At 45.8% G+C, this 15,765-nt stretch overlaps 1 protein-coding gene across 1 annotated transcript in view; it reads left to right on the plus strand.

Moving 5' to 3' along the window:
- Positions 1-15,765, plus strand: part of slc2a11b (solute carrier family 2 member 11b) — a 77,747-nt gene that overhangs the window by 33,620 nt on the left and 28,362 nt on the right. The window contains exon 7 of the mRNA XM_085961883.1: positions 15,376-15,486. Within this exon, the coding sequence (XP_085818009.1) occupies positions 15,376-15,486 (111 nt within the window). The remainder of the gene's footprint in view (positions 1-15,375; positions 15,487-15,765) is intronic.

The following is a 15,765-nucleotide window of genomic DNA, read 5'->3' on the forward strand; positions in this document are numbered from 1 at the left end:
CTGCACCGCCGGCTTAGCGCCTAAAGATAGGGGTGCAACGCCAGTTTTAGCGCTCGAGCAAACTCCTTGGCCAAAGCTACTGAATATCGGCGAAGTGGCCTCCACTTTCCGGCGGGCACAAACTTTAGCACCCGCCCGACTTTACCGCCCCAAAAGTGGCTATACTGAATTTCTAGGCCAGAGTCTGTGGCCAAGTGACACAACGGTTTGGCATTCCTATCCCCTGTTTGATGGCAAAGTGGGGATGGTGTGGAATGATACGGCAGTGAACTGTTTGCTACCCCAGGACACACCCCCCCACCCCCCCCAATCGGACAGCACTGCCTGGAAGGAGGAGGCCTGAGAGCAGAGCCAGCAGACCTGGGCGGAACCGGAGCGGCAACAGGAGCGGAATAAAGAGCACGGCGAGAGGAGGCCCGAGATCAGAGCCAGCGGGGAAGGAGCAGCGAGGCTCCGATTCAATAACAAAAAATCAAAGTGTGACGTCACAGGCAAGCAGGTAGGTGATTGTTGGTGAGTATTTCTTTTCTCTTAGGACTGAGGGCTAAGTTACAGTAAATATAACGATCAATAACATGTCATTCCATAGTGGACACTAGGTGGAGCCGTAGAGCTGTGTAGAGCTGTATTAAGACTACACTACCCAGCTGTATGTAGATTAAGACTACATTACCCATGAGGCACTAGGCTACCCACAAGGCAACAGTCAAGATGGCAGCCTGCACACAGGAGCACACATGCTGCATCTCTACAGATACTGTACCTAGAGAACATGTACTGAATAAATGACTAGCTAGAAGCTAGCTGTGTTCATAATAAGAATGTCTAGTTATTAATGAACATAACAGTAAAGACATGTAGCATATAACTAAATTTATAACTAACTAAACTTATTTTAATAAGTTTAATAAATTAAACAAGGTTATTACCTAGTTTACCTAGATCAAAAATTATAAATAGACAATTGATTGATATTGATGTAATTTATTAAATAAAATACAGGGCAGGAGATGTGTTACAGCTGTAGCATGTGGGAGCTGGTGGACATCAGTGTGATCCATGACGACCACGTCTACAGTAAGGGCTGGATTTTATCAATGGAGGCGAGTAGGAGGCGGGACTCCCACTTTTGGAGTTGTAGTTCCGCCTCCAACGAGTTGTGGCCAACCCACTCGATTTTCCCTTGATTGACCTTGTTGAGCCCGCCCAGCGGGCTCAGCAGGCCAATTAAGGGCCACCCAGCAACAGGTGACGTCACAGATTGACATTTCATCTGTCAAGAGCTTTTGACAGATGAAATATCAGCATTTGACAGCTCTTTGAAGCTGTCAAACACTGCCAATCTGTACTCTGTTAATTCCTTCCTCTCAGGCTGATTTAGAGATCTCTCCAGATCAGCAAGCAGAGGCTGCAACTTTTGACAGCTCGCGGCCATTCTGCTTTCTGTGCCGGTGAGATGAGGGACTCCCGAGATCTGAAGGAAGGAAGCCTGCATTAGTAAGTAAAGGTAAGTAAAACTTATTTAAACACTTTACACACACCAAACACACTTACCTCTGTACTCATGCACCCATCACTCACCTGAACACCGGACATCTCGAACCCTCCAAGTCCTTCAGCCCGACGGTCCGCCTCGCTAACTTGGCGTGGTTTGGAGCCGTCGGGCAGCCCACACTTCAGGGATAAAAATAGGGATTAGGCTAAAAATTGCCTGTTAACTACCTGTTAACAGGCAGTTAATTGGCACTAATCCCCTTCCCGCCTCGGGGAGGTGGCTCCCAGCACAGGTCGGGTACCCGCTTCCTGGGAAACGGGCATGGAGGCAGGTTGGGGGCGGGATGGGTTCGTGCCCCCCAATTTCGCGATTTTAACACCCCACATGCCTCCATTCCCGCCTCCATGGCCCTGGGAAATTCTAGCCCTAAGTGTCTGCAGCTCGAGGAACTTTGGCTGAGAATTGATGAGCTGGAATCCGAGCTGCAGACATTGTTATACATCAGGGAGGCAGAAAGTTACCTGAACACTTTGTTTCAGAGGCAGTCAAACCCTTTAGGTTAAATACTTCAGATTTGGCCCATGGTCAGGGACAGGAGTGTGTGACTGCGAGTGAGGCAGGTATGGGGATCCAGGAGGTAGCATTGGAGGAGGAGCCTCAGCCCATGCACTTGTCCAACAGTTACGAGGTTGTTGCAACCTGTGTGGATGAGAGCAGGGACTGCAGGGAGGATGAGCAAACTGAACACGGCACCGTGATATAGAGGGCCATTCAAGTGGGGGGTGTAAAAAGGAATGTCGTAGTGGTAGGAGACAGTACCGTTAGGGGAATAGATACTGTTCTCTGCAGCTGAGTGTATGAGTCCCGAAGGCTGTGTTGCCTGCCCGGTGCCAGGATTAAAGACATCTCCTCAGGGCTGGAGAGGAACTTGGAGTGGGAGGGGAAGGATCCAGTTGTCGTGGTCCATGTAGGAACCAACGACATAGGTAAGACTAAGAAGAGGTTCTGCTGAGGGAGTATGAGCAGCTAGGCTCTAAATTAAAAAGCAGAACCACAAAGGTAATAATCTCTGGATTACTACCTGATCCACGAGCAAATTGGCATAGGGTCAATAAGATCAGAGAGTTGAAGGTGTGGATCAAGGATTGGTGTGGGAGAAATGGGTTTCAATTCATGGGGCACTGGCACCAGTACTGGGGGAAAAGGGAGCTGTTCCGTTGGGACGGCCTTCACTTGAACCATGCTGGGACCGGTGTCCTATCGAATAACTAGGGCTGGAGATAGGGCTTTAAACTAAATAGTGGGGGGGAGGGTTCAAGCGAAAGGAAACTTAGAAAGTGAAAGAGAAAGGACAGGGCAATAGTGCAGGGTAGCGATATGGGCAATGAAAACCAGAGTGCGACAGGAAGGGACAGAGCGTACAAACATAAGAGTGCACCAGCCAATAAGGTCAGAGGAGGGAAAAATGATAAAAAAGACAAAATTAAAGACTCTTTATCTGAATGCACACAGCATTCGTAACAAGATAGATGAATTGAAGGCACAAATAGAAATAAATGGGTATGATCTAATAGCCATCACAAAGACATGGTTGCAATGTGACCAAGGCTGGGAACTGAGTATTCAGGGGTATTTGACATTTCGAAAGGATAGACAGAAAGGAAAAGGAGGTGGGGTAGCTCTGTTAATAAAGGATGAGATCAGTACAATAGTGAGAAATGATCTTGGCTTGGAAGTTCCAGATGTAGAATCAATTTGGGAGGAGGTAAGAAATAGTAAGGGAAAGAAGGCACTGGTGGGAGTAGTCTATAGGGCCCCGAACAGTAGCTACACTATAGGACAGAGTATAAATCAAAAAATAATGGGGGCTTGTAAGAAAGTTACTGCAATAATCGTGGGTGATTTTAATCTTCATATAGATTTGACAAATCAAATTGGCAAAAGCAGCCTTGAGGATGAATTCATAGAGCGTATTCGGGACAGTTTCTTAGAACAATATGTTGTGGAGCCGACCAGGAAACAGGCTATTTTAGATCTGGTAATGTGTAATGAAACAGGATTAATTAATGATCTCATAGTAAAGGATCCTCTAGGGAAGAGTGATCATAACATGGCTGAATTCCACATTCAGTTTGAAGGTGAGAAACTTGGGTCTGAAACTAGAGTATTAAACTTAAATAAAGGCAATTACAAAGGTATGAGGAGAGAGTTGGCTAAAGTGGAGTGGGAAAATAGATTAGAAGGTAAGACGGTAGAAAAACAGTGGCAGACATTTAAAGAGATATTTCATGACTCAACAAAGATATATTTCAGTGAGAAAGAAAAGACTCAAAGAGAAAGATGAACCAACCATGGCTAACCAAGGAAGTTCAGGATGGTAACAAATTGAAAGAAAAGGCATACAACGTTACAAAGATTAGTGGTAGGCCAGAAAATTTTAGAAACCAGCAAAGGATGACTAAGAAAATAATAAAGAGGGAGAAAATAGCTTATGAGAGTAAACCAGCAAGAAATATAAAAACTGACAGTAAGAGCTTCTACAAGTATATAAAAAGGAAGAGAGTAGCTAAAGTAAAAGTTGGTCCCTTAGAGGACGAGCCTGGGGAAATAATAATAGGAAACAAGGAAATGGCAGAGGCATTGAACAAATATTTTGTATCTGTCTTCACAGTAGAGGGCACTAAAAACATCCCAGTAATAGTAGAAAATCAAGGGGCAAAAGGGAAGGAGGAACTTAAAACAGTCACTATCACTAGAGAAAAAGTGCTAGGCAAACTTATGTGTCTAAAGGCTGACAAGTCCCCTGGACCTGTTGGTCTGCATCCTAGGGCCTTAAAAGAAGTGCCTACAGAGATAATGGATGCATTGGTTGTTATCTTCCAAAATTCCCTTGACTCTAGAAAAGTCTCAGCGGATTGGAAAACCGCAAATGTAACACCCTTATTCAAAAAAGGAGGGAGACAGAAAGCAGGAAACTATAGGCCAGTTAGCCTAACATCTGTCATTGGCAAAATGCTTGATCCATTATTAAGGAAGTAGTAGCAGGGCATTTAGAAAATCATAATACACTCAAACAGAGTCAACATGGTTTTATGAAAGGGAAATCGTGTTTGACAAATCTATTAGAGTTCTTTGAGGAGGTAATGAGCAGGGTGGATAAAGGGGAACCAGTAGATGTAGTGTATTTGGATTTCCAAAAGGCATTTGACAAGGTGCCACATAAAAGGTTACCGCATAAGATAAGAGCTCATGGTGTTGGGGGTAATATATTAGATTGGATAGAGGATTGGTTATCTAACAGAAAACAGAGAGTCGGGATAAATGGGTCATTTTCAGGATGGCAATCTGTAACTAGTGGGGTGCCACAGGGATCAGTGCTGGGGCCTCAACTATTTTCAAACTATATTAATGACTTGGATGAAGGAAGCGAGTAGCCAAATTTGCAAGCGATACAAAGATAGGTGGGAAAGCAAGTTGTGAGGAGGACATAAAGGGCTGGATTCTCTTAATGGAGACGTGTTGGAGGCGGCACTGCTGCTTGTTGTGTCAATGTCCCGCCTCCATCATTGTCTGACCAACCAGAGGGATTTTCCCCTGATTGACCTAGCTAAGCCCACCCTGTGGGCTCAGCAGGCCAATTAGGGAGGCAGTCACTGACAGAGCACGTCAATGTCTGGCACGTCAATGTCTGACGTGCTATCTATCAAGACTTCTTGAAAGAAGGATTGTCAGTGTTTGACAGCTCTGTGAAGCTGTCAAACACTGACATTCTTTGTAGTTTGATGAAGCCTTGTGTTCAGGACTCATCAAACCATTCAACTTTGTCGATTTCAGATGGCTGTTGGTTCGGAGGATCCAACAGCCAGTCTGTGAAATCGACAAGGAAGATGTCGGGTCTCCCGATCCAGGGTGGATGAAGGCTGTAGGAAGAAAACAAGGTAACTGAACATTTTAAAACACTTATCACTCACCTTACATACTTACCACTCCACACTTGCACCCATCACTCACCCCAACATCTTACTTCCAGGTGCCTCCAACCCCCACTGACCTCCTTCACGTCTCCTCCAACCCAGCGGGGTTCTCCGAGGTTGGGAAGCCTTCACCTGAGAAGGTAAATGGCACTAATCTTTTTTTGTGCCTGTTAACTACCTGTTAACAGGCAGGTAAAAGGATTTAATGCCTTTCCGGCCTCCACGAGACGGGACCCGAATCAGTACATCTTCCTGGCTCATGACAAAAGGGCACGGAGGCGGGATATGGTGGGTTTGCCATCCGCCCCCACGTTCTGCTACTTTACCGACAATCCCGCCTCCATGCTCGCCTCCTCAGGGCTGAGAAAATCCAGTCCAAAGAGTCTGTAAAGGGTTATAAATAGGCTAAGTGAGTGGGCAAGAATTTGGCAAATGGAGTATAATGTGGGAAAATGTGAAGTTATCCACTTTGGTAGGAAGAATAGAAAAGAAAAATATGATTTAAAAGGAGAAAGACTACAGAATGCGGTGGTACAGAGGGATTTGGGTGTCCTCGTACATGAAACACAAAAAGTTAACATGCAGGTGCAGCAAGTAATTAGGAAGGCCTTTATTTCAAGGGGGATAGAGTATAAAAGTAGGGAAGTCTTGCTACAACTGTACAGGGTGTTGGTGAGACCACATCTAGAATACTGCGTACAGTTTTGGTCCCTTTATTTAAGGAGGGATATACTTGCATTGGAGGCAGTTCAAAGAAGGTTCACCAGGTTGATTCCTGGGATGGAAGGGTTGTCTTATGAGGAAAGGTTGAGCAGGTTGGGCCTATACTCATTGGAGTTTAGAAGAATGAGAGGTGATCTTATTGAAACATATAAGGTATAAAAGGTGAGCTCGAGGCGCAGGTAGGTTTACCAATCTCAGAGAGGGAGAGAAGTAAAAAGTAATCGAAGTGTGACATCACCAGAAAGCAGGTAAGTGATTGGTTGGTGAGTATTTCTCTCTTTTTTTAAACTTTAACTCTGTGGTTTATAGTTTTTAACGTCTCTGTGTTGTAGCGGGGACTGTTTGTAAACCAGGGCCCTTAAATATATCATTTAACTGTAGTGAAATTGGTGGAATTGATTTATTTAATTTAATTTGAATTAATTAAAGGGTAAGTCATGGCAGGACAGCCCGGTGCCGTGGTATGCTCCTCCTGCGCTATGTGGGAACTCAGGGACACTTCCTCTGTCCCTGACAACCATGTGTGCAGGAAGTGTGTCCAGCTGCAGCTACTGACAGACCGCATTGCGGCGCTGGAGCTGCGATTGGATACATACTGGACCATTCGCAATGCTGAGGACGTCGTGAATAGCACGTTTAATCAGTTGGTCACACCGCAGGTAAAGGTGGCACAGGCAGAAAGGGAAAGGGTGACCAACAGGCAGAGTACTAGGCACAGGAAGGTAGTGCAGGGGTCCCCTGTGGCCATCCCCCTCTCAAACAGATATACCGCTTTGGATACTGATGGGGGGATGGCTTACCAGGGGAAGGCAGCAGCAGCCAACTTCCTGGCACCAGGGGTGGTTCTGCTGCACAGGACAGGAGGAAAAAGAGGGGGAGAGCTATAGTAATAGGGGATTCTATTGTAAGGGGAATAGATGGGCGTTTCTGCGGCCGCAAACAAGACTCCAGGATGGTGTGTTGCCTCCCTGGTGCAAGGGTCAAGGATGTCTCAGAGCGGCTGCAGAACATTTTGGAAGGGGAGGGTGAACAGCCAGTTGTCGTGGTGCATATAGGTACCAACGATATAGGTAAAAACCGGGATGAGGTCCTAAAAGCTGAATATAGGGAGTTAGGAGGTAAATTAAAAAATAGGACCTTAAAGGTAGTAATCTCAGGATTGCTACTAGTGCCACGTGCTAGTCAGAGTAGAAATAGAAGGATATTTCAGATGAATACGTGGCTAGAGGACTGGTGCAACGGGGAGGGATTCAAATTCCTGGGACATTGGAACCGGTTCTGGGGGAGGTGGGACCAGTACAAAATGGACAGTTTGCACCTGGGCAGGGCCGGGATCGATGTCCTAGGGGGAGTGTTTGCTAATGCTCTGGGGGAGGGTTTAAACTAAAATGGCAGGGGGTTGGGAACCTGAGCGGGGAGACAGAGGAAAGGGAAACAAGGATAAAAGCAAAAGACAGGAAGGAGAAAAACAAAAGTGGCAGGCAAAGAAATCAAGGGTTTAAATCAAACATGGCCGCAGTAAATAATAATTCTAAAAGATCTAAGAGCGTTAAAAAAACAAGTCTGAAGGCTTTGTGTCTTAATGCGAGGAGCATTTGTAATAAGGTGGATGAATTAGCTGCGCAAATAGAGGTAAACGAATATATGATTGGGATTACGGAAACATGGCTGCAGGGTGGCCAAGGCTGGGAATTCAACATCCAGGGGTATTCAATATTCAGGAAAGATAAGCAAAAAGGAAAAGGAGGTGGGGTAGCATTGCTGGTTAAAGAGGGGATTAACACAATTGTAAGGAAGGATATTAGCTCTGATGATGTGGAATCTGTATGGGTAGAACTGAGAAATACCAAGAGGCAGAACACGTTAGTGGGAGTGGTATATAGACCTCCAAACAGTAATGCGGAGGTCAGGATGGCATTATATGGGAAATTAGAGAAGCGTGCAATAAGGGCACAGCAGTTATCATGGGTGACTTTAATCTACATATAGATTGGGCTAACCAAATTAGTAACAATACTGTGGAGGAGGAATTCCTGGAGTGTATACGGGATGGTTTCCTGGACCAATATGTCGAGGAACCAACTGGAGATCAGGCCATCTTAGACTGGGTATTATGTAATGAGAAAGGATTAATTAGCAATCTTGTTGTGCGAGGCCCCTTGGGTCAGAGCGACCATAATATGATAGAATTCTTCATTAAGATGGAGAGTGAAATAGTTGACTCAGAGACTAGGGTCCTGAATTTAAATAAAGGAAACTACGATGGTATGAGGTGCGAGTTGGGTAGGATTGATTGGGGAATGTCACTCAAAGGGTTGACAGTGGATGGGCAATGGCAAACATTCAAAGATCGCATGGATGAACTACAGAATTTGTTCATCCCAGTTTGGCATAAAAGTAAAACAAAAAAGGTGACTCAACCGTGGCTAACAAGGGAAATTAGGGATAGCATAAGATCCAAGGAGAGGACACATAAATTGGCCAGAAAAAGCAGTAAACCTGAGGATTGGGAGCAGTTTAGGATTCAACAAAGGAGGACAAAGGGATTAATTAAGAGGGGGAAAATAGAGTATGAGAGTAAGCTTTCAGGGAACATAAAAACTGACTGTAAAAGCTTCTATAGATATGTGAAGAGAAAAAGATTGGTGAAGTCAAGCGTAGGTCCCTTGCAGTCAGAATCAGGGGAATTTATAATGGGGAACAAAGAAATGGCAGACCAATTAAATACATACTTTGATTCTGTCTTCACAAAGGAGGACACAAATAACCTTCCAAAGATGTCGGGGAACATAGGGTCTAATGAAAGGGAGGAACTGAAAGAAATCAGTATTTGTAGGGAAATGGTGTTAGGGAAATTGATGGGATTGAGAGCCGATAAATCCACAGGGCCTGATAATCTACATCCTAGAGTACTTAAGGAAGTGGCCCTAGAAATAGTAGATGCATTGCTGGTCATCTTCCAAAATTCGATAGACTCTGGAACAGTACCCATGGATTGGCGGGTAGCTAATGTTACCCCACTGTTTAAAAAGGGTGGTAGAGAGAAAACGAGGAATTACAGACCGGTAAGCCTGACATCGGTAGTGGGGAAAATGCTAAGAGTCCATTATAAAGGATGTAATGGCAGAGCACTTGGAAAAAAGTGACCAGATCGGACAAAGTCAACATGGATTTACAAAAGGTAAATCATGCTTGACTAATCTACTGGAATTTTTTGAGGATGTAACTGGTAAAATAGATAAGGGAGAACCAGTGGATGTGGTGTATTTGGATTTTCAAAAGGCTTTCGATAAGGTCCCGCATAAGAGATTAGCGTGTAACATTAAGGCACATGGGATTGGGGGCAAGGTATTGACTTGGATAGAGAACTGGTTGGCAGACAGAAAGCAAAGAGTTGGAATAAACGGCTCTTTTTCCGAGTGGCAGGCAGTGACTAGTGGGGTACCGCAGGGATCGGTCTTGGACCCCAGCTATTCACAATATATATTCATGATCTGGACAAGGGACCTAGATGCAGCACGGTGGCATAGTGGTTAGCACTGTTACCTCACAGCGCCAGGGACCCGGGTTCGAATCCGGCCTCGGGCGACTGTCTGTGTGGAGTTTGCACATTCTCCCCGTGTTTGCGTGGGTTTCCTCCGGGTGCTCCGGTTTCCTCCCACAGTCCAAAGATGTGCGGGTTAGGTTGATTGGCTATGATAAAATTGACCCTTAGTGTTAGGGGGATTAAATACGTGGGGTTACGGGGATAGGGTGGGATATGTGTTGGAGTAGGGGTTACGGGGATCGGGTGGGATATGTGTCGGTGCAGGCTCGATGGGCCGAAATAGCCTCTATCTGCACTGTGGGGTTTCTGTGATTCTGTGTGATTCTGTAATATCTCCAAGTTTGCAGACGACACAAAGCTGGGTGGGCGTGAGTGCTGTGAGGAGAATGCCGAGAAACTCCAGGATGATTTGGACAGGTTGGGTGATTGGGCAGAAGCATGTCAGATGCAATATAATGTGGATAAATGCGAGGTTATCCACTTTGGTGTCAAAAACAGGAAGGCAGATTATTATCTGAATGGCAATAGATTGGGAGAAGGGGAAGTGCAATGAGGCCTGGGCGTCCTTGTGCACCAGTCGCTGAAAGTAAGCATGCAGGTGCAGCAGGCGGTTAAGAAGGCAAATGGTATGTTGGCCTTTGTAGTGAGAGGGTTTGAGTACAGGAACAAGGATGTCTTGCTGCAGTTGTACAGGGCCTTGGTGAGACCACATCTTGAGTATTGTGTGCAATTTTGGTCGCCTTATCTGAGGAAGGATGTTCTTGCCATGGAAGGAGTGCAGCGAAGATTCACCAGGCTGATACCTGGGATGGCAGGAATGACGTATGAGGAGAGATTGGGTCGATTGGGCTTGTACTCACTGGAGTTTAGAAGAATGAGAGGGGATCTCATTGAAACTTATAAAATTCTAACAGGACTAGACAGACTAGATGCTGGAAGGATGTTCCCGATGGTCGGGGAGTCCAGAACCAGGGGTCACAGTCTAAGGATAAGGGGTAGGCCATTTAGGACAGAAATGAGGAGGAATTTCTTCACCCAGAGAGTGGTGAACCTGTGGAATTCTCTACCAAAGAAGGCAGTAGAGGCCAATTCATTAAATATATTCAAGAAGGAGTTGGATATATTTCTTAAGGCTAAAGGGATCAAGGGATATGGAGAGAAGGCAGGGACAGGGTACTGAGTTTGGATGATCAGCCATGATCTCATTGAATGGCGGAGCAGGCTCGAGGGGCCGAATGGCCTACTCCTGCTCCTACCTTCTATGTTTCTATGTTCTGAGGGGATGGACAGGGTAGATGCTGGGAGGATGTTTCTTCTCGTCAGGGAATCTAGAACGAGGGGGCATAGTCTCAGACTAAGGGGTCGCCCATTTAAGATGGAGATGAGGAGGAATTTCTTCTCAGAGGGTCGTGAATCTTTGGAGTTCTTTACCCCAGAGAGCTGTGGAAGTTGAGTCATTGAATATATTCAAGGCTGAGATAAGCAAAATTTTTGAGCAACAGGGGAGTCGAGCGTTATGGGGAGCGGGCAGGAAAGTGGAGTTGAGGCCAAAATCGGATCAGCCATGATCTCATTAAATGGCGGAGCAGGATTGAGGGGCCGAATGGCAGAGCAGGCTTGAGGGGCCGAATGGCCTGCTCCTGCTCCTATTTCCTATGATCTTATGTTCGAGAGTTGTAGGAGCAAAAAGGCGCAAAGTGATTTGCACTTCAATTTGGGGAATTGCCTTTTGATCTCCTAGGTTTATATTTAATTTAATGGGCTAATTTTCCTAAAGAAACTTAAGGCACAATTCATGGCTTTTCTAAATAAGTTAGAAAAATTGGCATTAGAATTAAACAACATCTTGGGTTTATGCACGATTTAGAATAATTTTAACAATAAAACACCTTCTGAATTTCCAAAATGCATTGTGGGAGTACCTTCACCTCACGGACTGCAGCGTTTGAAGAAGGCAGCTCACCACCACCTTCTCGAGGGCAACTAGGGACGGCCAATAACTACTGGCCTTGTCAGTGATGCCACATCACATGAATGAATAAAAAAAACACACAACCATTTGGAAATCAAATGTCAACCATAGACTAACTCCTTAACGAAAGTTATATACTCATGATTGACTCAAGCTTATCGAGAAGATTCCAAGTTGTGGTGTAGGTGGCTTTCTCTTGCACCCAGGTCACCTGCTTCACAGGCAGTCTGTATGTCAGCATCGAGGCATGAAGCCATGAGGTAGAGAGCAGTTGGGAGAATTCCAGGTGAGGTTACAGCCCCAGGAGGCAAAAGGCAAGGTTGGAGCAGCCTCTTCTAACTTCTGCTTGGCTTTAAATACTTTTTAACTTTGAACAACACCTCTGGGGCGGTTGCTTGTCAACAATAGGCTCCTCGATTTACAACCCACCGATTGACACTTCACTTCTCTGTGTTCACGGCATAAACAGGTTAAGTAGACAGCTGCTTAAACGATTTCCAGCGGACCGGGAGCACGTTCTTGTTGCTATAGTGATCCAGTCTTTCAAGGTGTAAATTAGCAATCCTTTTAACGGTCCTTCAGCCTTTTTAAGAGTCCTTTTTCTTCAGCATGCTGGAGCCGATTTTAACATCTAGCTTTCGTTTATCAGATGTATTTTTATTACAGGGTGTAGCTGACCATTCGTTACTGCAAGCCCTATAGCACGTGGTAGCTGCGGGCAGCGTTCCCGCTAAGCTGCGTGGTCACGTGGCCGCACAGCTGTCTGGAGGTCACGTGGCCGCACAGCTGTCTGGAGGTCACGTGGCCGCACAGCTGTCTGGAGGTCACGTGGCCGCACAGCTGTCTGGAGGTCACGTGGCCGCACAGCTGTCTGGAGGTCCCGCACAGGCCGCTTACCGGCTTTTGAGTGGGAGATTTTGCGCATGTGCCAAATTTGGAATTGGCCACGCAGCACATTAAAGGGACCATGCACCCAAAAATAAAATTAGGGGGAACATTGGCTGCAGGTATCCTTGCGGTTGATGGCACAGCTCTGCCTCTGCCTGTGTGCTGACCCGGAACCACATGTGCAGCTCCACATAGACATTGCCAGGTAGGGGCATCACTGCCTGTAAATGTGGGTGGAAGGGTATGAGAAGGTGGGTGCAGCCTGACCTGCCTGGCATCCCTCCACTGCTCCTCCTCCTCTTCCTCCTTATAAAAACAAATGTAAGTAAAGGGGGGTTCCCATTTTTCCAACATTTGTGGGCTACCAAAACAGCTGGCACAAAGCTTTCTGATCAACTGAGTAGAAAAACAGGGCAAGCTCAGAAATCATTTTAAAATGCTGCTACAAATCATACTATGCGGCTCTTTAAATGCACCTCCATAAATTGCACACGCTCGGAGCCCTGGACAGCCATTTTTGGGGGGGTGGGGGGGGGGATAATGAGCGGTATAAAGACTGGGCTGTTGTGGGGCCATCCTGAGTACAGGAGTAAAGAAGTCTTACTCCAATTATATAGGGCCTTGGTGAGACCACACCTGGAGTACTGTGTACAATTTTGGTCTCCTTACCTAAGGAAGGATATACTTGCCATAGAGGGAGTGCAACAAAGGTTCACGAGATTGATTCCTGGGATGGCGGGACTGTCGTATGAGAAGAGATTGAGAAAACTAGGCCTGTATTCTCTTGAATTCAGAAGGATGAGGGGATCTCATTGAAGCATACAAAATTATTACAGGGCTTGATAGGGTGGAGGCTGGGAGAATGTTTCCCTTGGCTGGGGAGTCTCGAACTAGGGGCCACAGCCTCAGGATAAAGGGTAGGCCATTCAGGACTGAGATGAGAAGAAAAATCTTTGGAATTCTCTACCCCAGAGGGCTGTGGAGGCTCAGTCATTGGGTATATTCAAAACAGAAGTCGATAGATTTCTGACTAGTAAGGGCATCAAGGGATATGGCGATAGGGCCGGTGAATGGAGTTGAGGCAGAAGATCAGCCATGATCTCACTGAATGGCGGAGCAGGCTCGAAGGGCCGAATGGCCTACTCCTGCTCCTATTTCTTATGTTCTTATCTGAATGATATCATTAGGCCATCATTTGTAATATAATTAACCACAAGCCGGTGAGCACTTTTGGTGCCAGTACAAAACCTGGAAAACAGTGACAGGATTGGACAAAGTCAACATAGATTTACAAAAGGTAAATCATGCTTGACTAATCTACTGGAATTTTTTGAGGATGTAACTGGTAGAATAGATAAGGGAGAACCAGTGGATGTGGTGTATTTGGACTTTCAGAAGGCTTTCGATAAGGTCCCGCATAAGAGACTAGCGTGCAAAGTTAAAGCACATGGGATTGGGGGTAAGGTACTGACTTGGATAGAGAACTGGTTGGCAGACAGGAAGCAAAGAGTTGGAATAAACGGGTCTTTTTCCAAGTGGCAGGCAGTGACTAGTGGGGTACCGCAGGGATCGGTCCTAGGACCCCAGCTATTCACAACATATATTAATGATCTAGATGAGGGAACTAGATGTAATATCTCCAAGTTTGCAGATGACACAAAGCTGGGTGGGCGTGTGTGCTGTGAGGAGGATGCCGAGAAACTCCAGTATGATTTGGACAGGTTGGGTGATTGGGCAGATGCAGTATAATGTGGATAAATGCGAGGTTATCCACTTTGGTGGCAAAAACAGGAAGACAGATTATTATCTGAACGGCAATAGATTGGGAGAAGGGGAAGTGCAACGAGACCTGGGTGTCCTTGTGCACCAGTCGCTGAAGGTAAGCATGCAGGTGCAGCAGACGGTTAAGAAGGCAAATGGTATGTTGGCCTTCGTAGCAAGAGGGTTCGAGTACAGGAACAAGGATGTCTTGCTGCAGTTGTACAGGGCCTTGGTGAAACCACACCTTGAGCATTGTATGCAGTTTTGGTCGCCTTATCTGAGGAAGGATGTTGCCATGGAGGGAGTGCAGCGAAGATTCACCAGACTGATCCCTGGGATGGCAGGAATGACATATGAGGAGAGATTGGGTCGATTGGGCTTATACTCGCTGGAGTTTAGAAGAATGAGAGGGGATCTCATTGAAACTTATAAAATTCTAACAGGACTAGACAGACTAGATGCAGGAAGGATGTTCCCGATGGCGGGGGAGCCCAGAACCAGGGGTCACAGTCTAAGGATAAGGGGTAAGCCATTTAGGACAGAGATGAGGAGGAATTTCTTCACCCAGAGAGTGGTGAACCTGTGGAATTCTCTACCACAGAAGGCAGTTGAGGCCAATTCATTAAATATATTCAAGAAGGAGTTAGATATATTTCTTAAGGCTAAAGGGATCAAGGGATATGGGGAGAAGGCAGGGACAGGGTACCGAGTTTGGATGATCAGCCATGATCTCATTGAATGGCAGAGCAGGCTCAAGGGGCCGAATGGCCTACTCCTGCTCCTATCTTCTATGTTTCTGTTTGTAATATAATTAACCACAAGCCGGTGGGCACTTTTGGTACCAGTACAAAACCTGGCTAGAAAATTGAATAGGTGCTAAAATGGGCGGAAACCAGGTATAACAGTCTCTGCCCATTTTCCAATCAGTTACCAATCAGAAAATTACGTGCCTGTACTGTTCTGTGATGTTGCCTATGCACTTGTGATTTAACTGAAGCTGTTTTCTATGTTTCAGATTTACTTCTATGCCACCTATATATTTAATGAAGCTGGAATCGCACAAGCATATATCCCATATGTTACTATGGGCACTGGGGCCTGCGAGTGTCTCTCAGCCTTATGCTGTGTAAGTAGAATGGACAGTTGCAAACCCATCAAAAGCCAATGGTTTTAGTAACAACCAATGAGCCTTTTTTCATGGTTCGATTCACCAGGGATCGGTACCCGGGCTACTACTGAAGGATTGGGCCGTGCAGTGAACTTGAACTCTGTCCTTTCACCTTGGGGCCTGGGTTCAAATCCAGCCCAGACTAAGATGTTTAAAATTATGAGAGGATGGAGCATAGCTGATAGTTTCTAGTGATTTAAGGGGTTTAGAACAGAGGGATCTGGATATTAGATTAAA

The sequence above is a fragment of the Somniosus microcephalus genome, chromosome 19 (genome assembly GCF_052327205.1).
Source record: "Somniosus microcephalus isolate GS21.2 chromosome 19, FLI_Smic_1.0, whole genome shotgun sequence".
NCBI lineage: Eukaryota > Metazoa > Chordata > Chondrichthyes > Squaliformes > Somniosidae > Somniosus > Somniosus microcephalus.